This window comes from Myodes glareolus, chromosome 9 (assembly GCF_982192425.1).
Source record: "Myodes glareolus chromosome 9, mMyoGla1.1, whole genome shotgun sequence".
NCBI lineage: Eukaryota > Metazoa > Chordata > Mammalia > Rodentia > Cricetidae > Myodes > Myodes glareolus.
The window spans coordinates 73,009,727-73,034,947 of NC_142034.1; the positions used below are offsets into that span (position 1 = coordinate 73,009,727).

At 49.9% G+C, this 25,221-nt stretch overlaps 1 protein-coding gene across 1 annotated transcript in view; it reads right to left on the reverse strand.

Moving 5' to 3' along the window:
* The window catches only part of Col23a1 (collagen type XXIII alpha 1 chain), a 287,023-nt gene that overhangs the window by 40,612 nt on the left and 221,190 nt on the right, over positions 1-25,221 (reverse strand). The window contains exons 3-5 of the mRNA XM_087910673.1: positions 21,357-21,401; positions 13,867-13,874; positions 11,857-11,883 (exon numbers count right to left, since the gene is read on the reverse strand). Coding sequence (XP_087766799.1) covers positions 11,857-11,883; positions 13,867-13,874; positions 21,357-21,401 — 80 coding nt within the window. The remainder of the gene's footprint in view (positions 1-11,856; positions 11,884-13,866; positions 13,875-21,356; positions 21,402-25,221) is intronic.

The window sequence follows — 25,221 nt, forward strand, 5'->3', positions numbered from 1 at the left end:
TAGACATAGCAGACAGGCTTGGGTACCCTTTCAGCACCAAGTGGACCATTGTGTGGCGCCAACTTCTCGCTGGACCCAGGGACCAGTGACAGAGACACCTCACGGTTGATTGAACTGTGGATGCTCTCTCTCTCTCTCTCTCTCTCTCTCTCTCTCTCTCTCTCTCTCTCTCCTTGTTCACCCAAAGTCCCTAGGCCATATACAGGCCAAGCCCCTGCTTTGCCCTTGTTCTGACGGGGTGCCTGCTTCTGGACTCCCCTGTCTACTCACACATGATTTCCTAGACTTCTCCCCTCCCCTCTCTTGTACATTGGAGGTAGACTCCAGCAGGAGGCAATATTCCGCCAAGCAACCCTCTCCAGTTCTCCCACCTGGAGCCGCTGCATGGCTCTTCCTTGATTTCCACAGACAACAGAGGCAGAAAAAGCGATGCCCCCAGCAAAAAGGGATTCCCACCTTTGCTTGAAATATCAGAAAACGCCGTGAGGATTGTGCTATGTGGACTGATTCTGGGGCCCCATTTAGATGCCCAAGCTCCCTAGTTCTCTAAACTTTTGAGTTGACTTTTTTTTTCTACTTATCTGGCTGAAGCCTGCAAGACACCAGTGAGTTCATTATCTCACATTTCTGGAGCTGAACTGTCTCTCTGGTCCTTCTATACTCCCTAGCACGACTCGCTTCCTTCCCAGACCAGCCTCCACTGTCTTCCATCCCTGACTTCCCAAACAGACAAGGAAGAAAGGATGCCATGCTGGCTGTGTCCCTGCCATTTTTCTTGGATGCCCACGTCCTTTGGGATAGGGGGGTGGAATGGGTGGGATGGCTCCCCAGGGACTTAGACGTTGGAGGAAGAAAGCAGTTGACCCCTCAATGAGGCCAGCTGCCACAGCTGTTTCCTCCTCCTCCTCCTGGCCTTGTGGAGGGCTGGGGGGAGAGAGGGGGGTGGGGGTGGGGGCATTGCACATCCCCATTTGCCAGCACCCATCTGGTTTTTGCATTGCTTTTGTCTTTCTTTTTCTTTGAGACAGGGTCTCACTGACTGACCTGGGACTCACTGTGTAGACTAGGCTGGCCCTCAGACTCAGAGATCTGCCTACTTCATGTTGGGACTAAAGGCATCGGTTAGCCTCTGTTTTGAGAGAGGGTCTCACACAGCTCAGGCTTGTTTTGAACTCATCACATAGGCAAGGAAGACCTTGAACTCTTGATCCTCTTTCCTCAACCTCTTGAGTGCTGGGATTGTTGGTGGGCGCCATCATGACTGGCTTTTATGTGGTACAGAGATCAAACCCAAGGCTTGGTTGATGTTAGACCAACTACTAAGTGGGCTCCATTCCCAGTCCCGCTCTAGAGCTTTTGTTCTTACATCACATCTTCCTTCCCTCAGGCAGCAGCCTTGGCTTCCTGCTGTGGCCTTACAGGTACTCACAGCCAACTCAAACCCTTTAGGCACCAACCACAGACTGCGAAGCTGGAGCTTACGTGAATTGTGACTCTTTTGATCAGTCATAGGTTCCCCAGAGGTGAGGAGCCTGAGATGTAGTTCTTGTAGTTCTTGTTACTGCATCTAAAATGCCAGAGCCCTGAGCTGAGAACACAGTAAACATTTGTTGAACAACGTTTCTGACAAAATGACTGCAAGTCCGTGAACAAATAAATAATCCAGTTTCCCCCAGCACTGGTGTCTGATCTACGAGCACTAGAGGGCAACCTTGACCCGCTATCTGCTGGTTCTAGCCAGCTCCTGCCATGGAGTCACAGCATGGGAGGCCAGTCAGGACATTCTGCTTTTAGGATGCTTACCCATGCAGAGCTCTGCCAGCCTCAAGGGTTCCCCGTTGTTGGACTGGGTGACCATAGAGTGACAGGAACTGTCATTCACTGGACTTAGTGTGAATGCTCAGCCCTGGGGCTTCCCGGGAGTTAACTACTTGGATCTCCTGGGGATGCCAGGAGCATTTCTCAGAGGGGTTGGGATATGCCTGAGGTCACAGTCTATGGGGACCTAAGGCTCATACTTTCTCAAGTTATGGGAGCTGCAGGAAGCGCTTCCTACCCCCACACCTGTCTCCTCTCCAGTCTTTATTGGGGGAGACCTGAACATGGGTCACTGACCTAGTTCATGTCTGTGAACCTGCTTCTTCATGCAGGAGGCTGTGTGTGAAGTGAGGAGGATGCCAAGCAGCCACCCACCTTCGGGTCCCACTCTATGATGGATAACTGGCAGCCAGCAAAGTGAGGAGCCACCCTCCTCTGCCTGGGACCTGGACTCACACAGTGCTATTTCCTCTTCTGCAGTGACCTCTGGTCAGGAGTCAGGAGGCCCCGTGGGCCCTGGAACCTGAACACAGGAGCTTCCTGGCTGGCTGTGCTCATCTCCCCTCCCTTTCCTTGACTGCCTCACCTGGGGCATTCAAGGGAAACTGAGGAACAGAGAGCTAGACCTACCCAGCACTAGCCCCAGGCAATGGTGGGACTCCAGAAGTACCTGTTTTGTTCTGCCTCAGGGAAGAGGGCTGGGGAGAAAGCCAGGATGGAGGCCCTCTTCTGCAGGCCCAGCTGGCTCTGTCTTTGAGGTTCCAATCTGGGGACCATTATGGGGGACTCAGGAAGTCTGCTTTCACCCCTCCTCACTCTGCCCAGCATCTCGGGTGGGGGGGGGGCTGGGAGTCGCCCTGCAGGGGTCAGATGTGCATGAACCAGAGGATGTTAAAATTTAAAAAAGCACATGAATTTGGGGGTATTACAGATGAATCATTTAACTAATTATATTTTTACAATCAAAGCTGTTTTTGAACTAGGGGAGTGTAAGAAAGCATATGAGTTTGTGGCATTCGTGGTTCTTTTTTGTTCGCTTGATTAATTCCAAACAGTCCAACTGAGTTATTCATTTCGAAATTGGTCCCAGGCTGGGGCCCTGTCTCGCAGACCGCATTTCAGCCCCGAGCTCACACTGTCCTCTGGGACCTGGGTTGTCGATGCCCCGTGACTGATGCTGGAGACTTTGCAGGCCCTGCTTCCCTGGGCACTGTGAGTTTAGCCAGGCGAGGGCTGTGGGTGGTGCTGAGTCCCGGGAGACGCCTGCAGCAGGGTTTCTGTTTCTAGTGAGATTTGCCCCATGCCCTGTGATAATCTGATTCCTCATTAAACCTTTTTATTGAACTTATTTATTGGGTGTTGCGTGGGTGAGAGCACCATGGCGCTTGTGTGGAGGTCAGAGGACAACTCCCAGGAGTCAGTTCTCTCCCTCTACCATGTGGGTCCTGGGGACAGAACTCAGGCGGTCTAGCCTGGTGGCACCTTTAGCTGCTGAGCCGTCTAAAGGTTGCTGGCCCCAGATCCTAACCTAAGGGCTTTCACCCAGACTGAGCCTCACTTCTCAATTCTATCTTTGTCAGTAAACCACTGGAGTCTCCTCCTAGTGAGGTCCTCTTCCTCCTACCCCTGCCCTGAGGCGGGGCCACCTTTAAAATACATGGTGGAGGAAATAAGGGAGACCCTCTTCCAAATACTGCTCATCAGAAGTGCTGCAGGAGGCTGCAGGTACACCCAGTGGAAGACTGTTCACCTAGTGTGCAATTAAAAGCTAAATTCACACACACGCATACACACACATCCTGGCGTGCTCAGTGGCAAATATCTATACTGCTATCACTTAGACGAAGGAGCCAGGAAGACTAGAGTTCAAGGTCATCTTGGCTATTCAGGAAATTCTAGGTCAGCCTGGGCTACGCAAGCACATGATAAAATAGCTTAGGATGTAAATTGATTCTTAAATGTGAAATTTGCACATGGCTCATATATACTTTATACATCGAGTCCAAAAGTAATCTCATTTTATTTTTATAATTTAGTTTTTGGTGTTTTGAGATAGAGACTCATAGCCTAAGCTGGCCTGGAATTCTCTGTGTAGCCCAGGCGGCCCTCAGATTTTTGATCTTCCTGCTTCAGTCTCCCAAGCACTGGGATTAGAGGTGTGTGCTATGATGCTATGCTTCTGAAGGTGATTGGATGCAATGTTTCCAATATATATATATATATATATATATATATATATATATATATGTGTGTGTGTGTGTGTGTGTGTGTGTGTGTGTGTGTATGTGTGTGTGTGTGTGTGTTTGTGTGTGCGTGCGTGCAAGCCCAAGGCTGACATCAGGAGCCTATTGCTCTAAACCACTCTTCCACTTCATTTACTGAGGAAGTCTCTTAAGCAAACCCCAGGGCTGCCAGCCCTGGTGAGCCTGTCTCTCCCTCTGAAGTGAAAGCTACAGCTGGCCTCTCATATGCTATCACACATACCTGGCATTTCAGTGGGTTCTGGGGTTCTGAACTCTGGATCTCATGCTCTTGAGACAAGCCTTTGGACTGCTGAGCCATCTCCCTGGCCTCTGTACCTGTGCTGTGGCTGTTACAGGTTGTGTGTGGGATTTTCCAATTGTGTCATCCTGTTGACATTGCAAGCTTCTGATTGGGGGCATTTCAGATTCTGGAATGGAGATGCCCAACCCACTCAGACCTGTCCAGAATTATGCAGGGATTTGCAGCACATCAGTCTCCACTGGAAGGTGGGTGCAAGAGCTGGCTGAGTTGCAGCAATCCCTGTCCTTTCCCAGCCCATTGCTCATATTCCCTGTCTCTGGACACACAGGACCACATTGTGTGGCCTGCTCTCTCGGGTCTTTTTTTCTGTGTGCACAGCGCCCATGCTTGCTCAGCATGGGAGGCCATCCCTCAGACAGAAGGTGTGGAAGATGAAGGCCTTGGCTTCCCTTGTGTGCCCAGGGGCATGAGCTGTGTAGAAGTGAAGCAACCTAAGAGAACTCAGTGTTTGGGAGTGGTGTGGTGTGCAGACTGGGCTGACTTCTAAGCAGGGTGAGAGAGAACAGAGACGGTGAAGAACGAGGAACAGCAGGGCCCTGGCAGGATCCAGAGAACTGGAAGCCAGGCGCCCCTCCCCCCCACCCCCATGCTTGCCACAGTGAGTCCGGAAGATGAGCAGAACCAAGGCCCTAGCTCAATCTTAGACTTGGAGCCTGCAGAACTGTGAGCTACACAAGCTCCCCCTCCATCTCTCTCTTTCGTTTGTATACATATATGTGCACACATGTGGGGGACAGAGGTTAAGTTTGCTTCGGGGACTCTGATGGCTTCAAGGATGCACTAGCAGTATAGGAGGCATGGGACTGGGGTGGTGGTGGTGCGGTCTTAGACTCTTGGTAGCTGTCTCTGGGGACAAGTGTTTATTGGAAACAGAGTGAAATTTCTTTGTTCCCTTGGTTCCTGCTGCCTTAATGAGCCTCTCCGTTCAGTCTACAAGGTTCTGCACACAGGCCCTGGACACCACCACTCCTCCTCCTTAAAGATTCTTTTATTTGTGTATATGTACACGTGCCTACATGAGTTCATGTGGCGCCAGTTATGAGCCCATGGAAGAAGACATCAGATGCCCTGAAACTAAAGTTATAGGGGGTTGTGAGCCTCTGATAAGGATGCTAGGGACGGAACCCAGGTCCTTTTCAAGAGCAGCCATTAACTGCTGAGCCATCTCTCCATCCTCTGGACACTTCTTCCTCTTCCACCACCTCACTGCCACTTACTCCTCCCATCCTGGCCTCAGGTGGAGCTTCATGAAGCTGGCTCTAAAGGCCATGACCTGTCCCCTTCTCTGCTTCCTCTGCTGAGAGTATTCACGAAGCTCTGCGAAGCTCTGCGTCTCGTCATTGAAGTCTCAGCCCAAATGACATTCTGTCCTTCTGGATTAATTGATGTAAATCACACAACCATCTCTGTTATCGCCTCCCAGAACCCTCACCACACCCTCCTTTATTCTTTTTCTGGTACATTCCACTGTTTTCAGGACTGTTCACACTGCCTCCAGAAGGTAAGCGGGAAGCCAGGAAGCCATGAAAGCTCAATGCCGAGAGTGAAGAACGTGAAAACTCTAAAGAATAAAAGTCAAGATTTGCTTATTGCAAGTAGAAGGCACAGTCTTGTGTCTTCTGTTCAAAGAGTGAGAAGTGGAGGCAGGATAGACTGTGTGACAGCCAAGTCATTTTCACCGTAGAAGCTATGCATATCTTAGAGAGGAAAGAAAGGGATGTGAGAAACAATTTCAGGATGACTCCATTGTACCCTGATGATCTCTCTCTCCTACCCCCAGCTGTCAAAAGACTGTGACTAGGTCTGATTTGCCTTTGCGCCTTCCCTGTGTGTAGCACAAGGCCTGATATCAAGTCTTCTACTAGTGAAATGCCAAAAAGACTTTAACATATGAAAGCTGATTAAATCCCCAAAGGCTGGAATGCCATGAAGGGGGTTCCTCTGCAGCCACCATTGATAATTCACAAAGCCTGGTGCTCAGAACTCCCCGTTGTTGATCAGTAAAGACTGCTAGTCTCCGGCTGCTCCTTTCATTTTTAAACTCTATACCTGCAATTCTAATCTTGACCACTAGGTGGCAGTACGACACAAAATTTAACAAACAGGCTACATCTTTTTAAGACTGTCTCATGAAAATACACCCTAAATTAAAACAAGACACATACACATAGACATATATTTAAAAACTTATCATATTGAAATAAATTAAAAGTATGATAATGCCCACAGTTGGCCAGAGTTTGGAGAAACGTGCGACATTTGTGCGCTGTTGGTGGGAATGTAAATGAGTGCAGCCTCCCAGAGGGCAATTTGGCAACGCACATCAAAAGCCTTAAACATGTGCAAATCCTTTGGTGCAACAATTCAACTTATAGGCATTTATTCTATGGAGATAATCACAGAAATGAGCCTTCACTTACTCCCAGGATGTTGAGTGTAAGGATGAAAAATTATCCATATTAATAATAGAACTTGGAAATTGACTAAATAAAATTATACATGTGATCAGATACTTTGTAACCATTACATACTGCAAGAGTTTTTAATGATGTGGGAGTGTCTCCTGATCTATCCAGTGACAGAGTGAAGCATGTTCCTATAGCCTTGTTTTATAGTGGAAGTATGGGAACAAAGTTGCATATAAAAAAATGCTAGAACAACATGAAAATAGTGAGATTTATTGTCTGTGGGTGGTAGGAGGAAGGATGATTGCTTTTCCTTTTTTTTTTTTTGTGTGTGTGCCTTTCTCTATTTCCCAAATGTTTTACAACAGACATGACATGCATTTATTGCAACCATAAGGTTCTGTTAACAAGCCCTTGGGGGCACGAGGGACAGACAGCCTCTGTTCAGGAAGGGCATGAAGACAGTGACCCCGGAGCCCTGTCAGCTCTGACCCCCTTGAGTCCATAACCTGCCTCACAGATGTGGGTGGCCCCTGCTGCCCCCGGCCCTCAGTCACTCCTACTGGTGATGCATATGGACCTGGTTTCGGCTGGGGGTGGGGCGGGCAGAGGGATGAATGAAAGAAGCACAGGCCAGAAAATCCTCCCCGCTCCTGAAGTTTGCCAACAAAATGAACAGGGCCTCTAAGATGCCCTCAAACAAAAAAATACCAACACTAAAATTCGGCAGCCAAACATCCTAAAACCGACCAATCTCAACATTGGGTTTCTAGCCAAATGCCTAGGTGTACGCTGAGCAGATTTCCTCATTTTTCTTCATTAAATATTTTTATTACATCGTCATTATTGTATTTATTTATTTGTTGGTGTGTATGTGTGTAGGCATGCACACCATAGTGTGTATGTGGAGTCCGGGGACAGCTTTGTGGAGTTGGTTTCTCATTCCTCCTTTTACGTGGATTCTGGGAACTGAACTCCGGCAGTCAGGTTTGCACGGCTAGTGCCTTTAGCCCTGAGCATCTCGCTGGCCCTTCTTTCCCATTCTAAAAAATATTTATGTATTTAAATTGTTTTTTAGATTTGCTTTATTTTATGTGCACGAGTGCTTTGTCTCCCTGTATGGATGGGTGCCTGATGCCTGTGGAGGTCAGAAGAGGGCACTGGGTACCCTGGAACTGGAGTTATATGGTTGTGAGTCACCATGGGTGCTGGGTACCAAACCTGGGCCCTTGGTGAGAACAAGTGCTTTTAACTGCTGAGCCATCTCTTCAGAGCATGTTTATTTATTTTATTTTATGTGTTTTGGTTTTTCAAGACAGGGTTTCTCTGTAGCTTTGGAGCCTGTCCTAGAACTAGCTCTTGTAGACCAGGCTGGCCTCAGACTCATGGAGATCCGCCTGCCTCTGCCTCCCAAGTGTGTGTGCCACTACCGCCCGGCATGTTTATTTACCTTTGAATCAGGGTTTTATGTAGCTCAGGCTGACTCAACTTCAATATGTAACTAAAGACAACTTTGAACCACTGATTCTCTCGCCCTCACTTCCCAAGTGTGGGTTTATAGGTGTACGTCAACACTCCAAGTTTTACGAGGGAAGCACACGACCAACTGAGCTCCAGCCTCATCCTGCAAGAAGACCTAGGTTTTGATGCTCAATGTCCAGGTGAATGTCAGACATGGTGGCATACATTGATACTGCCAGCTCTGGGGGCCTGGAGGGCAGGGGAAGAGACAAGGAGATCCCTGGAGCTTCCTGGCCAGACAATCCAGCCAAAACAGCGAGCTCTGGGTTCATTGAGAGACCCTATCTCAAAACAAAAACAAAACAAAAACAAAAGACCCCCTCAAAAACAACAACTTTGGGGGTGGGGGTGGGTAAGACTGATGGGGAAGACCATGGAAGTCCATCTCTGGTCTCTACATGTTCATGCTGGGCAAGTGAACCTGTGCTAGCATGTGTGAATACATGAGTTCTCTGTTGGGATGAAGCTATGGCTCAGTGGTATAGCAGTTGCCTATTATGCATGAAGCCCTGGGTTCAATCCCCTAGCACCACATCCAAATTATCTAAATTTGTAATTGCTCATCGTCATGAACGAGCTGATGCAGTATAGTGCTCTATTCCAACATATGGACGACATATAACACGGGGCAGTCGTGCTGACCTCACGGGAGCCACTGATCCCTGAGCATGGGTTGCAGCCCGGCTGGAGCACTTCTGCTTTCCATAGGCTGAGAGAAGGAACTGAACCCCAACGTCACGGGCAGAAGTAGCCCGTGACGTCTAGCTTCTCCTTCGCTGGGACTGCTTCCTCTCTGGCAGCGGGTACCCCCTCCCCACACAGGTCTCAGGAAACAACCCATGTGGCAGGGCCAGATCTAGGACCAGAACCAAGTGCAGGTGTGCACCCAGCATTGGTGACAGGAACGCCCCAAGTTCCGCAGTGGGCCAGCTCAGGTAGTAAAATGTAGAAACGGGAGTCCATATCCCAGCTGGAAAAGGTGATTGTGGGCTGTGATGTCAGCTCTCTAGAGGACTTTTCGGGTCCCCTCATTGCTCACTGGACCCAGCTTCCACGGTGACCTGAGGAGCAGTTGCATGAGCTTCAGGCCTGCAAGCAGGAAGTGGGGACAACTGGCCTGCTGGGCCTTCACTGACCTCCTCAGAGAACTACCTGCATCAGGACATAGGGACCCCTGAGTTCCTGGCACACGAATCTTTACTCCCGCCCCCATCCCAGAACTCACAGATCTCCTCTGTGGGCCAGGTTTTGGGCCAGGTATCTGTCATATGCCACATTTCACGTTTAATTCCCACAGTGCCTTTGGTGGCCCATTAGACAACATTGGTTAGCCGTGACCCGCATGTCATGAGTGCTCCTTGTGAATCTCCATTCACCAGAAACCCAGCTTCCTGAGGAAAGGACAGTCTCTACTGACAGAAAGGAGTCCCAGGTTCAGGCAGTTTTAGGGGTGGGGTCTCCTACTACAGGCTTCTCAGCTAGCCAGTGGCAGCAGAGATGGATTCAAACCTGCTGCTTAACCCCACACTTGGCTTCCTGCCATCCCCTCCCTCCCCTAGACCTGGGAAGAAGGCAGGGATGGCGCGGAGTGAAGAGGCCTTTGTCGGGACAGACACCCTGGCAGCCACCATCAGTCAGTGGCTCTGATGTTCTCAGCCAGGGGAGAAGGCTCCCGGGCCAGTGTATGTTCACAGTACACAGTAGAGACTTCCTACTTTCTTTTGGGCCTTGCACGTGCAGAGAGGCTCAACTTTGGAGAGTATGCTTTGGGATTTTTGCAACGGCGTCAAAGCAAAGCATCAGTGGGAACGGGGCTTGGGGTTTGGGATCTGGTTCTTCCAGGATAGTGTGTTAAGATACTCTCGCATGCGGCTGGCCGTGGCAGGGGGCTGCAGCTCCGTATCTGCTCTGAGGTCACGACTGGGCAGGGGTGTGCGGGTGTGGGAGGGGACAGCAAGGCTCTGCCGCAGGCTGTTCTTAGCCAGGATGGTTGGGAAGTGGGAGGGACCAGGTACTATTTTTTTTTTAAACATATGATATATTTTTCAATCAACAGTGGGCTTGTTGGGATGCAATGCGCCACACAGAAGAGAATCTGTATCCTAAAGAGAAACCTCGAGAAGGGTGGGTACGTTTTCAAAGTCTGCTAGGACTTAGAGGTTCTTGCTAGAAGGATTCTAGTCCTTCCCAGCTAGTAAGAATTTAACTGGGGACATAACCCTGCAAAAGCCTGTGGTTCCCCAAGATCCCTGCTGCTGCTTGCAGGAGTCAGAGTGGGGGCTCGACTCCTTCCTAGTCAGAAAGAGGTTCTGGGACCCGGCAGGATCTGACCCCGGTATGCTCTGTGGATGTCATGTTTCAGGTAGAGCTCTAGTCTGAGAGGTCAGATGCCCGCTGGGGAATCTGCCGCAGCCACCCTTTGGGAGACTCCAAAGGGGCCTGGACCTAGCACAGGGTTGCTTTGGGCACAAGATAAATGTTCCTATCACGTCCCAGAGAGCTATATACGACTCATTTTGTTCTTTGTGCAGAATTGTTACCTCTTGGTCACATTTCATCTCAATTCCCATACTGTGTCTGAGGCCTTATCGGTCTCATTCCCAGAGGAGGAAACGGAGGCTCAGAGACGGTGTGCACCTTCAGCAAGCTATGGAACTGTAGGTTTGGAATCAAGCCCAGGGCTCCCTGATACTCAAGGATAGGCTGCTTTCCCCAGCCTTCTGGGAGGCATGCCCTGCAGGGCTGGGGACCACATCGCCATTGCTAGCCAGTTCTGACTCTAGACAGATTTCTGAGCCAGTTGGTATTTCCCTCCTTGAGTTCTTCTACCTGAAGGCATAGAATAAACCCTTGCCTCTGACAGACACCCCGAGCTCTGTTCTACAGGCCTCACCAATATCCTCTCCCCAAGCCTTTTTTGATGAAGCAAAATCTTACTATGTAGATCAGGCTGGCCTCAAACTCATGTGAGTCCTCCTGCCTCAGCCATGTAACACCACACCTGACTCGGTCCCTGTGTGTTCCAGGGCATCAGTCCTTCTGGAAGCTACTGTCATCTTCCTTAACCTTGGCAAGGCCCCGATGGCAGCAGCATGGCACCTCAGGTCCTTGTCATTGATATGGTACTCATTTGTTCTGGATAGGGACATCAATCCCATTTTCATACCACAAATGCCAAACTGGAACTAACCCGCTCCCTGATTTTGAGTGGTCAGACCCCAGGGAGTCCCTGCCACTAGGAAGCGGTCCAGTTGTGTCTCCCAGGAAGGTATGCCCAAGCCAGCCAGGGCCAGACTCCAGGCTCAGCAAGTACACTGGGCTGGAAGGAGAGCTGCTGTTTGGAAGCCTCTTTGCTTTGCCTGGGAGGCATCTCAGGGGGGTCTGCCCAGAGTGCACGCTGATCTTTCCACAGAAGGGACCAGCCCAGCAGCTGAGGAGCGCAGGAGGAAGAAGCTGGAGTGAGACAGCTCAGTCAAGGTTCAGGGGGAGAGCGCCAGATTAAAAGGAGTAGGCAGAGAGAGAACAACAACAAAAAAATGCCAATTACCGGGTAGCCATCTCGTCCTGATTGCCCCTGTGGTAATTAATAAGCCATTAATAATCAGAGTTTTGGCAGAAAACCATATGGCAATGCTTATAACTCTTTCCGGCCATAACCCCCCTGCTGTTCTCTGGTGGTTTGTGGGGTACTAATGCTGCCAACAATAGTGTGTCGTTTCAGGGGGACGAAGTCAGGGCTCTGGTAGGTCAGATGGACAGCTACCTTCTCCCATCAGAGGCCATGGGGGAGGGGCTAGGGTCCTTCCTCAGAGCCATCAAGGCACTGCACCCATGTGTGTCACCTCCATGTCAGTCCTGGCACAGGACAGAGAACATGTGGTCATAAGGCTGGAGGGATGTGTCACAACCACTATGACCAAACGAGGGACTGAAATGTCCCTTCCACGAGGAATGCAGTAGGCTCTCAGTTCATCCTTGCTCCTACTGGGACAGGTTAAGCTAAGAAAGCTCTGGAAGCTAGAGATATGGGGACCAGATATTGCTACTGACTGTTTCTCTGTCCTCCCCCAGCGCAGGTCAGGTCTGCTCAAGGCCACTTGACACCTGAGACAGCGTCCCACACAGGGACATCCGCCTCCCTCTGCAGTGGTAGCTAAAGAATTCCTGTTTGTTCAACCCATTTAATATTTTAACAACAGAGCCAGAACCAAACCACGCCTTAACCCTTGCGTTTTGCATTTGCACAAGTTTGCACAAGCTGCCTCCGAGGGGCCTTAGGGAGACGCCACCAGGAAGTGCACTTGTGGCCAAAAGCCTATGCGGTTTTGTTGGCCTGCCTTTTCTTTGGCTTAAACTGATGCTGCACGCACAGAGCTGTGCTGATATTGTGACCAGATTGTGAAGGGTGCTGATGCAGGGTGGGGATGCTCATGGGAAGCACAAGTCAGAAGAAAAATGGCTCAGCTGAGAAGAATTCCTTTGTAAGGTTAACTTTGGCTCTGGCTGACTCTCAGTGTGCTGCTTGAATGGATGCATAGGGATTTATCTGGGCCCGAGAACCCAGCAAGAGGAATCAGAGGCAGACACATCCATAATGCGGACAGAGTGGGATTTCCAGGGCCACAGAGTCGCTGCCATTAAAGCAGCTCCTGATCCAGGCAAACTCAGAGCTCCCCTTTACACCCCCTTTTAAATGTAGGGACATTTTTACTTCTGGTGCTGCTTCAACTGCTCTGTCAGTCAGCCAGGCTCACCAAGTCCCAGCTGGGAGCAAGACGTGCTGGCTAAGAAGAAAGATGAACTCTGGGACCTGGTGTTTGAGCCCAACTTGGTCTTGGAGCCACAATATCAGCAGCCGCAGAACACTTGGAGTCTGCATTTAATATTTTAAGTGGCACCGAAGATTTGGGGGAGGATTTGCTAGGTTCATATGAAAAGAGGCTGGTTTAGAATGTTCTAGTGGGTAAGACAAGGTCAGGGAATTCTTCTGCTATTTAAGAACTAATTCAGCCTCTGTCTGGGATGGAACCTTTTATGTTTGTTTATTTCTGAGACAGGTTCTCATGTAGCCCAAGCTGACTTCAACCTCCCTATGTAGCCAAGGATAGTGATTTTCCTGCCTTAACTTCCCAAATGCTGGGATTGTAGGTGTATATCACCACACAGGACTTTTTCGTTTTTTCCTTTAAAGACAGGGTTTCTCTGTGTAACAGCCCTGACTTTCCTGGAACTCACTTTTTAGACCAGGCTGGCCTCGAACTCACAGAGATCTGCCTGCCTCTGCCTCCCAAGTGCTGGGATTAAAGGCGTGCACCACCACTGCCTGGCACCACACAGTGTTATGTGTGGTACTGGGGATCAAACACAGGGCTTGGACACGCTGGACATGCCAGGCAAGCAGTCTACTAGCTGAGAGTTTTATCCCTGGCCTTTTTCTTTGTGTTTAAGCCGCATGCCTCCCTCACTAAAAGCTGATTCTATGGGAGTTAATTTCATAGAGAGAACCAAATAAATGTCTTATCTTTCGGGAGAACAGCACCAAGTCCGCGACACTTACGGGAGGACCTGCAAGACACAAGCAGAAGAGCCACTGTCAACATTGCTCTGGTCAGTCTCTCTCATCGGCTCACGGTTTCAATGGGGTCACAATATTGCCCACAATGGCCCTGCCGACAAGGGTCAGCCACAGAACCAAGAAGAGATATTTTCATCCTCGGAGGGGCCTGGGTGGCCGTGTGGGAGGCAATGATGGTTCCCACATGTGTGGGTTCGTGTGTTCATTGCATGAGGCTGGTTGGCGCTCACTCTCGCTACACTCTGGAAAGCTAAATATGAATTAGATCTTACTTGTCCAATGAGCAGGTGTTTGGGTTTTACCAGGGAGGAGAGAGATAAAGAGGAAAAACATTTTGGGTAGAAGGAATGGTGGGGATGAAGGCATGAGATATTTATGGTTGTGTAGAAGTGAGGTGGACCACCATAGCCCAGTTCTGGGGTTAGATGTACATGAGGAGATTGAAGGAACAGTCTAGAAATTATGATGATGGCTACAATGAGGCTTGCCCACAGAAGATAAATGATGCTGACTCTGGTCTCTGATCATTCGTTCACACACACACACACACACACACACACACACACACACACGCACACGATCCTTGAACAAAATTGTTTCTGCATTGAATAGGCCATCACCATTATTCAATGACATTATAAGTAGAACAGCAATTTGCCTCTCATGTACACTGTATCAGGTACTGAGAGACGATTTAATGTATCTGTGAGGATGTGTTAGGTTATATGCAAATATAAAGTCATTTTACTTAGGGATTTCAGCATTGGTGGGTCCCATGGTTGTGAAGGCTAGAGTCAGTTAAGGGGCAGGGCATCTTAGAAGATGGTTTCTCAGCTCCCCAAAGCAATGCACCTCCCACAAATGTATGCTTCCACCAAACCTGCAACTCCTCCGTTCCTGTCACACCTCAGACCCTACCCAGTAGAATGAGGCATCTCTTGACAGTCACAGGAATAAGTAGTAGGTCTGCACGGCCAATGGGGAGCTGGGAGTCTCATGGGTCAGGAAGAGGACCGAGCATTGAGGACAAATGAACAGGCCTGCCTATCCGAGTGTTCCTTCAATAGACAATTAGAACACAAAATAACTAACAAATAAACGAACCAAAAATAGGGGGCCTATGCTGGCTTGGCCTGCTCAGGCAGGGGGTTCCACTAGGGCTTGTGGGAGACAAAATGAATCAGAGAGCAAGGCAGGGGCAGGCTGGAGAGAAGCAGAGATGGAAAAGTTTAGAAATATGCTTCCAAATCCCTGACTTTTTCTGAGATGGAAATGGAGCAGAGGAGGGAAGGCCGGCCAAGCACAAGGTCTGTTTCCATGTGATGGAGAGAGGAGGGCTTGGTCAGTGTAGGGATCATTGAAGATTCAACACGATGAAGGCTGCAAGAAAGGCCAGAGTAGACACTGGGGTGCAGTGCTGCTACCCTTGGCAGGTAGGCCCAGCAGTGGCATCAGGCAGATGGGAGAGTCTGGAGAGGCTTGGCACAGAGGAGGGACAGAGCTTTCTGGGTGACAGATGGTTCATGAAGGTAGGAGATTTGGTCAAGAGTTTTCACTAGATGTGTTAATAGTCTCACCACTGATAGAAGCAGCTGTGTTTTCCCTGTCTAGACTGGGCCCGAGCAGAGCATGTACAGCACAGACTCTGAACTCGCAGTGATTGGCCTTGCTTCCTGTATTCCAGAGAAGAAAAACACCACGGAAAAACTCACTAACCACCGTCTTGAGACTAGATGAACATGCTGGTCTGTTCCTGTCTGTGTGCCTGCCCCTGGGCCCATCTTCCTGTTCTTGCCCCTCAGGTTACTAGAGGAACTGACCCAGTCCAATTAAGGCCAACTTTCTTGTTTGCCTTTCCTGGAGTGATTGACATCTGACAGGCTCCCTGCCACCCACCCAGATCAGGGCCGGCAGGTCCACACACTAATAAACAGGCACTGAAGAGACAAGAGCAAGAGCGTCAGGAGCTGCCTGTTGGGCCAGCACCTCTGCTAAACTCTTCACATTTGACTTTGTTATAGAGTTTACCGGCTTGGCACAGCCGCTGGAGGCAGATTCTCTGGTCTGTAGCCAGTGGGTAACCCAAGAGAGATGGCTTGGGAGGGCACATGGCTTAGGTCATCCAGGGGTCCCTGCTTAGAAAGTGAGGCTGGTTCAGATCCCCCAGTGAACCACATGGTACCCCATACCCCGAACCTGGCTCCACAATATGTTTTGCTCTCTGACCCTTGGGCATACAGCTTTCAAACACATGTTCTAATCCCCGGAATGTGGGAGCAATTAAGTCAGAGCCAGATGACTTGGCCTGAGGAAGTAGGGGGTTTGGTGAGTCCCAGGACTGTCTACAGAATGTCTGTGGCCTGCCAGGGCTTCCCAGTCTGGGAGCCATGTTCACCCACACCTTGGGAGGTAGGGGGACTGACTGCTTGGGTGGGTGAGCTGCTTTGTTTGGTGCTGACAGGTGGGTGGTGGGTCTGGGAGCCCACCCTATCCATATGGAGCCTTTGGCTCCCCCAAGGTCAGTCATTTCTCTAATGTCTCCCAAAGGTAAGTTTGATCTTCCCGCAGAGTGTGTCTGCCGACTTGGCAGGGCCTGGTCCACACAGTGGAGGTGGTGGCTGTCCTTGTGGTTTGAGGGTGCTGGAGTCACTGTCCTTGTTACCAGCCCCACAACTGTTACTGTTGTCTTAGACACTGCTCCTCATCTGCCTGTTACCTGCTCTCCTTGGCTGAACAGGCTTTCTGCCTTGCTCACGTATTAGCTAGCTCCAGTGTGGTGCCACGGCCAGGATCTACACCCCTAGAAACCAAATCCTTCCTTGCATGAGCTCAAGGCCTTCTGCTATGTTTCTCAGGACTCTCTAGGGAAGAGAGTGACCCAAGGGTTTTTAAACGGAGTTTGTATGTAGATGGAATAAGGCTGGCAAACTCAGAGGCAGTGTGAGCTGACCGGGGGGGGGGGGGGGGGGGGAGGGAGGGGGAGGGGAGAGAGGAAGTAGGATGGAAGTTAGTGTCTGTGAATGTGGCGAGTACCCACGTCTGCCTTTCTGGATGTTGAGGAGGACTGAAGGTGTGTGTGTATGTGTGTGTGTGTGCACATGTGCATGCACGTGTGTGTACACACTTGTGCAAGTGTACACTCATGTGTATACATACATCCATGTGAAGCAACCCGAATAGCACTAACACAGGAGATACTGAGCACAGGCTGGAACTAGATCACATTCTCTCTCACATGCATACAAGTGTGGGCATGACATGTGCATATGTGTATAATGCGCACATATGCACAGAGACCTCAGGAAAAAGAACAGCTGTCAGTTTTCCATTGCGTCATTTCACATTGAAGAGCCAATGGCCCCAAGACTGACTAGACCACAGGGTGAAGATGCTCTTATTTAAAAGGCACCCTAGGGAGGCTTCCAGTCTTTGGGGACATCAGGTACAAATCTCATCTCTGGAATTCAGCATCACACAGGCTTGCCGTGGGAGGGAGGTTGACCCAGACAACCATACCAGACATTGTGCTGGGTTTTCCAGTGGCAAACTAGCCAGGAATAGGTGAGAACTCCATTTTACTTGGACCAGATGGACCTGCGGACACTGAAGGGCAGGGAGGATGCTGTCCAGGAAAAGGCTTTGACTGGGAGAGACTAATGAACTGGTCGCGTGGATGGCAGACACTCTCTGTGGGAGGATAACGCTCCAGTCAGATCCTGTCCCAGTACTCCGAAAGAGCCTTTCTCCCAGGGGCACAGGAAAAGGCCGGCTTTGCGTAGCGGATGGTGACAATGCCAGGAAGCACATGTATGGGAAAGTATCTAGAAATAAACACCAGGTCCGTCCAAAGTCAACCAGAGAGGGATATCTATCTGCTCTGTGTGACTCTCGCTGCCTCTGTCAGGGAGAAACAGCTCACACGAGGGCTGCAGAGGGGGATGTCAGCTTGTTCAGTGGTCAGCCTTAGACAAGACAGAGCTGCCCTTGCAGCCTCGTTTCTTATTCTGCAAAATGGGGGTAAGAATATAATTCTCATCTCGCAGTCCTCTGGGGATCGGGTAAAATGCAGGGCTTTGGAGGACACAGCACAGAGCTGCAGGGGCACAGAGACCCTAGGCTGTCTATGTTTCTGAGCTGTGAAATGTGCTACAGCCAACAGGGGTGTGCAGACGGCCCTCCCCCACAGCGGGACATCGTTTCTTCTGTGTGTCAATGGGATCACTGAGTCACACAACTCTCTGAGGAGACTCCATACTGATTCCTGCCAGGTGCTTCCACTAAGAGAGGGCGGAGACTCCCTTTCTGCACATCTGCACCAGCGTTTGCTGTCTTCAGTCCTTTGGCCACAGCTGTCCCTAGCGGGCAAGGTGATGCATCCCACAGTTCTGATTTGCATTCACCTGATGATTAGTGAGGAAAATGTTTTCCCGGTTGGACATTTTTGCTTTTGTTCTCCGCTCCTCTTCTTTTGAGAAAGGCTGACCGAGAACTCACTATGTGGCCCAGCCTGGCCTTGAGTTTAGGATCATCCTGTTTCAGTCTCCTAGTGTTGGGATTATATGCCCGCCACATGCAGCTGCTGCTGGCCATTTACACATCTTCTTTGGAGAGATGTCATTTGAGATTTGTATCTGGGTTGGGTACGTACGCGTTCATATGTGTGCTGTGTTCACATGCCCACATGTGCATGTGGATGCTGGAGTCAGCCTCAAGTGTCATTTCTCAGTCAATATCCATAGTGTTTTAGAAACAGGGTCTTTTCATTGGCCTGTGTGTGTGTGTGAGTATGTGTGTGTGTGTGTCTGTGTCTGTGTGCACATGCGTGGGCATGTGTCACCAATTCTGCAGAGCTGGCCAGCCAGACTCAGGGACCTGTCTGCTTGTCCCTGTCTCCTCAGCACTGGGATCACCAATGCAGGCCACTGCGGCATTTTACAAGGGTGCTGGAGATCGAGTTTGGTTCCTCATGCTTGAGCTGCAAGCGTTTTACTGACAGAGCCATCTCCCTAGCCCCTGTAATGTCTTTTTTTTCTGAGTAAACTGAGGCACATTATATTTTGTCCCGAAAAAGGTGGCAGAGTTTCTCATCTCCTGCCAGAAATGACGTCAGCGAGTAGACAGTGAAAGACACGGAAACCTTTGTAGGAAGAAAACAAGAACCAAAAGAGGCGAGCACCAGGCAGGGTTTGCAGTGGGCCACACGAGGCAGAAGAAGGGGAACTAGCTCTCTGACACGTAAACCCCTTCAGCTTGCAGGAGCCAGGCTCCCAGTGCATCCTGGGAGCTTACGGGAAGGCTTCTGTAGAAGGAAAAGAAACCCAGGCCCAGCTCCCAGGAGGAGAGTGGAGCCTCTATTGAACCTCTGCTGGCTTCTGTCAGACCCAGCCAGCCCAGGGTCCTTTTGTTGGGGGGTTTCCTCCAGCCCCATGGTTCCTCGCAACTGTGCCCTGTCTGTGATGTTGTTTACGGCATGGTTGCACATACTCATGCCCATGTGTTTTCATGCCAGATGCTGGAGGTGTGGGTAGCCCCAGGCACAAGGTTACAGAATGCTTTCTTAGAGGAGCCACCTGAGTCTGATTTTTGAGGATAAGGAGAATGAACACACTGTAAGAGCTCAGGTATAAAAAAGCTTGTCTAGGCCAGGGGAGGACTTGAAGGTTCAGAGGTCACAAGGCCCTGGACAACCGGAGGGAGGCTGCATGTTGGGGACAGGGTGGGTGGTGAGAGCTATAGGAGGCTGTAGCCAGGAGGACAGAGAAGGAAGCAGATGTGTGAGATAAAATGAAGAGATGGAGACTTGGTATGGGGAAGGATCAGGGATACTGCAGAGGAAGTGAGTGGCTGGATGTTGTTTCCCAGTGGCAGGGATGTCTGGGGAGGAGACAGGGTGATGTTGTGTTTGAGGGGTAATGTATACTCTCTGGGGCCCGATGGAGGAAGGCACCATCAATGTTCTGGGGCAGCTGGGGCCACAGGAGTGGGATGCTGTATGGAGACAGAAGCGAGGGCCAAGGGCAGACTCACTTAAGAGGCAAATGGTACCTAACTGCGGAGACTGGGATGTCGAGGTCCGTGATGGGTGTGCCGTGTGTGTGTGTGTGTGTGTGTGTGTGTGTGTGTGTGAACTGACTGGACAGAGCCAGAAACACTCAGGGTTAGCAGTAAGGGTCAAGGAAGACAAAGGCAGGGAGGAGCAAGCAATTCTGCACCTCTCAGCAGTTAATGCATGCTCATGGGATCATTAGCTCAGAGAGCACATAACCAGGAAGTGTCTTCTTGAAGCAGTACCAGACTGCTTTCGATTGCCTATCCATGATTAATCTATCACATTGAGAAACAAAATTCTACATCTTTAGGCAGCAAATGTGTCATCTGATGCACAGACTTTGCACTAATCCCACCCACAGCTCTGAATGTTTGTCTACGTACATAGTTGCCTGAAACTCATTCAGTTGATCTGAGATGATTAACATTCATTCATAACACATGTTGTGTACTCTCAAGAAAGTACAAATGAACACCAAAGGGAATGTGGGCACATCCGCGTTTAAACTGACTTAAAAATGTGTGTGTGTGAAGGAATGTACATGTGAGTGTAGTAACCACAGAGGCCAGAAGAGGGCACTGGATTCCCCTGAAGTAGGAGATGTGGTTGTTAGCCATCCAATGTAGGTGCTGAGAACCAAACTTGGGTCCTTTTTAAGAGCAGCCAGTGCCATTAAAGCCACTTTCTGGTTCCCTGATTTTTTTCTGATAGCTGACTAAGAAAGAAAGGAGAGAGGGAGGAAGGAAGAGAGGGAGAGAGAGAGAAGGATGAAAGGAAGAAAAGAAATAGAGAAGGAAGGAAGATAAAGACAGTGAAGTGTCTTGCTGTAGCCATGTTGCCATTAGCTACTTTGGCCAAGATGCTGTCATAGATGTGAGAAGGTGAGGAATAGATGATTCCTAGGGAACTGTGCTCAGGATTTGGGAGGAGAGGGCGAGCTCTGAGGGGCTCTGCAGAGTACATTCATTTTGGATGCAATGAAGGTAAGGGGGGAGATGGCTGTTGGGGCAGGAGAGCCTGAGGTTTGCATGGAGGAAGGTGCTGAAAACCTTTGGCTCTGCCAAAGGGAGGAGGGGCGGGGTCTGGGAGAAGCTGAGACCTACAGGAGACCTGCATCCTGTGATGGTCTCATGGCAGAGAGCTGGCAAGGTTTCTGCCTGCTGTCATAGAGAGGAATTGTTTTAGAGTGGGCGATGAAGAACTGAGATAGATTCAGGGGGAAGCTGAGGACAGAGAGGGGCTAATTTGGGATTGTAAATGCCAAGAAAGTGATATGAGACAGGGTGACCCAGAGGTAGTAGCTGGCATTTAATAAGGAAGACAAGATCCAGGACCAGGAAATAGGTAGTTGACACCCCCAGCTGGGAGCAGGGTCCATGGTGCGTCTCTTAGGAGGCTTAGGAATTAAGAAAACTTGACTCACCGGGGTCGCCTCTTCGTCCAGGCTTGCCGCGCCGTCCAGGGGGACCTAGATAGGAAAACAAGGATGGATTCATTGAGAAGGAAAGCCAGTATATATGCATGTGGCCTCTGGCCGCCAGCTCCCCACCACCAGCATAGCTGGCTGAGCTCACTCATCCACACCTGCAGAGTGCCCCCACCCCAGGCTAGTGGAAGGACGCGGAGGAGAGACCCTCTTCCTTCTGCCACTCCCTGCCTTTGTTCTTCCAGGTCCTGCTGCGCACAGCACACGTCACCCACTGCTATTCATTTCCTCACTCCTATGTCCTCTCCAGGCTAAGAGTCCCTCCTGGGACAAACTTCATTCCTGGGAGAAAGATAAGGCTGAAGGCGAGAGTTTTCTCACAAAAGCTCACCCCCCCCCCCCGCCAATGCACCACATTGTTCTGTAAAATGAAACAAAACCCCCAAGGTAAAAAATCAATGCTGCCACGGTCAGGATATTCCAGGTTATGCTGTCCCTTTAACTTCTTTCCACCGCTCACTTGAACCTCCACCCTTCAACCCCTAGTCACTGCTCACACACACGTGTGTGCTTCAGTGTGGTCACAGGCACAACACTACACGTTCTTTGCTGATCCAGGCCTCCTTCCACATGCTTAAGCCTCTCTCACTTTATATTGCCCTCCACCCTTGTCAGTCTCCAGGCCTGACTGATCTGGACATCAAAAGAGAGAAGCCTTGTGCCCTGAATCTGAGGTTCTCATATTTGGTCGTGCACGACAGTGGGGTCTGAGGCACTGGCAGAATCCACTGCAAGCATCGCTTGTGTCCCTCTGCCCTGGGCTCTGCCTTCTTGTCCACTTCTCTTAAGTCTGCTTGCTCCACACAGACAGAAAGCTATATGTACTTGTTGATGAATTAATTTTTCTTTCTTTCTTTCTTTCTTTCTTTCTTTCTTTCTTTCTTTCTTTCTTTCTTTTTTTCTTTCCTTTCCCCTTCCTTCCTTCCTTCCTTCTTTCTTTCTTTCTTCCTTTCTTTATTTCTTTCTTCTTTTTTTTTTTTTTTGAGGCAAGGTTTTCCTGAAACTTCAAGCTGGCCTCAAACTCACAGAGATTTGCCTGTCTCTCCCTCCTGAGTGCTGGGGTCAAAGGCATGTGCCACCTCTGCCTGTTTCTTCTCCCCCCCCCCCCCCCCCCCCCCGAGCTGTGCATCTTTAATCCCAGCACTCTAGAGGCAGAGGTGGCAGGTCTCTTTGAGGACCAGGCTGACCTGCTCTACGTAGTGAGAATTTGTCTTGAAAAACAAAACAGAAAACAAACAAAAAAACCCAACCTGAAACAAAACCAAAACCCCAAATTTTATTTATGTGTCTGTGTGAGTCTGTGTGAGTTTATGTACACATGTGTGCAAGAGCTTACAGAGACCAGGAGAGGGCATCAGATCCCCTGGAGCCTGGGGTTATAGGCAGGTGTAAGCAGCTTGAAGTGGTGCTGGTAGCTGAATTCTGATCCTCCACAAGGGCAGTAAGGCCTTTTGACTGCTGAGCTATGTCTCCAGGCTCTTGGTTGAATTTTGCAAATGGCATTTGCCCTACCTAGGGTTACTATTGCTGTGATGAAGCACCATGACCAAAAGCAAGTTGGAGAGGAAAGGGTTTATTTGGCTTACACTTCTACATTACTGTTCATCATCAAAGAAAGTCAGGACAGGAACTCAAGTGGGACAGGAACCTAGAGTCAGGAACTGATGCAGAGGCCACGGAGGAGTGTTGCTTACTGGCTTGTTCATTAAGACTTGCTCAGACTGCTTTTTTATAGAACCCAGGACTTGTCAATTCAGGGTGGCACCACCCACAATGGGCTGGGCTCTCTCCCACCAATCAATAATTAAGAAAATGCCATTGGTGGCACACACTTTTAATCCCAGCACTTGGGAGGCAGAGGCAGGGGGATCTCTGTGAGTTCAAAGCCAGTCTGGTCTACAGAATGAGTTCCAGGACAGCCAGGACTACACAGAGAAATCCTGTCTGGAGTTTCCATCCCCGAAAAGAAATAAAATGCCCTAGAGGCTTGACCATAACTCAGTCTTATGGAGACATTTTCTCAACTGATTCTCTCCTCTCTGGTGACTCGAGTTTGTGTCAAGTTGACATAAAATTTCCCGGCGCAGCATTTGTATCTGTCTGCCTAGCCTGCTCACTGCATAGCAGGCTCCATGTTGGCGCTGGGGGGTGGGCACTGAGGGGCAGGGTGTGACTGCCTTTCAAGGCACTGCTCTTTATGCAAAGCCAGTCTCAAAACCCCTCAAGAATTCTCAGACCTATCAGGGGGAGATGCAGAGCCTAGACCAGGCGGAGCGGTTCACGGCAAAATTAGGATTGGTGGATGTGACAGTTGATACCGACTGTCAAGTTGAGAGAAGCAAGAATCACTTTGGAGTTACGTCGCCATCCCGTGGGCTGGGATTCCAGACTGCACAGAAAGGAGAAAGTGAGCAAGCTCCAGCCCTCAGCTCTCTGCTCCCTGACTGCAGATGCGATGTGACCAGTCACCTCAAATTCCTGTCACCATGTCTTTCTTGATGTCATGGACTGTACCCCCAAACTGTGAGCCAAAACAAACCTGTCCTTCCTTGAGTTGCTTCTGTCAGGCCTTTCAACCCAGCAGTGAAGAAAGTGACCAACCCATTGGGCTTCTTTTGCCTTCTTTCTGACTGAGCAGCTGCTCATGGTGTATCCCGGACCAAGGAGTCAAGTACACGGCAAAGAAGCAACCCCGGCCCTGGCTTCTGGTTTTTGTGAAGGGATGCTCTGAATCAGGAGAAGAGAAAGATTCTAGGAGACAGGGAGGGAGGGGTGTTCCTCTGGATGGGAAGGCCCCACAGGGCCATGCTGGATAACGAGATCTCTGCAGTGAGAAAGAACACATGTCTTCCTAGCCTCGTGGGCTGAGGGTTTCAGGTCAGAATGGCTGAAGGACACTTAAGGATTGAAGACATGCAGGGATGAGGCTGTTGTTCAGTAGGTAGAGTGCTTATCTAGCATGCATGAAGCTTTGGGCTTGATCCATGGCCCTGCATAAACCAGGCATGGTGGCCAAGGCCTACAAACCAGCATTTGGGAAGAGGATGCAGGAGGGTCAAGAGTTCAGAGTTGGCCACATTGAGTTTGAGGCCAGTCTGTTTTTAAGAAAAAAGAAAAGCCACAAATTGAGCCAAAGGCACTCTATCCCATAGCTCTGTGTTTAGGATAGACATTTCTATCAAAGACCCTGGTCTTCAGGACACAGGCTTTGAGGTCAGAGTTTGTGTTGAAATTTCAGACAAACCATGTTAAAGTATTTCTCTGGCAAGGCCCTAAGTCCAACACCACCATGACAAATGACTACTAGCACCTGAATGGAATTTAAAGCTTATGGGGTGTCTCTAGGCCAATGCCTGTGGCATCTGCTCTCGGGTGTGTGACCAGCTGCCTCATTGATATCTCCATGTAGGTGTCTCACCGTCTCAAGTTACTGTAACCCAGACTCTCATCTTTATCTCCTTCCTGTGCCCTCCCTGTCTGTAGCTGCTGGATCTGAGAACCTTGTGAGCCAGCCACACAGAATAACTAGACCCTGGTGATTGGGGGCCACTCAGCATCCTTGGTGGCCTTCTATTCTCTATGAATGCATCTGTTTTTAGGGAAAGAGAGTATGTGGGGATTGGAACCCCATCAGCATGCATGGTGCCATGTCTCTCTGCTTGTGGAGCAAGAAGACCCAATTTTGGGGGCTCTTGCCAGACCACAGAAGACTGGCTGTGGGGCACAGGAAAGCAGGCCCAAGTGGGAAATAAACCAGGCTATGACCAGACCTGAAGCCGAACCAACAACATGGCATCTGATG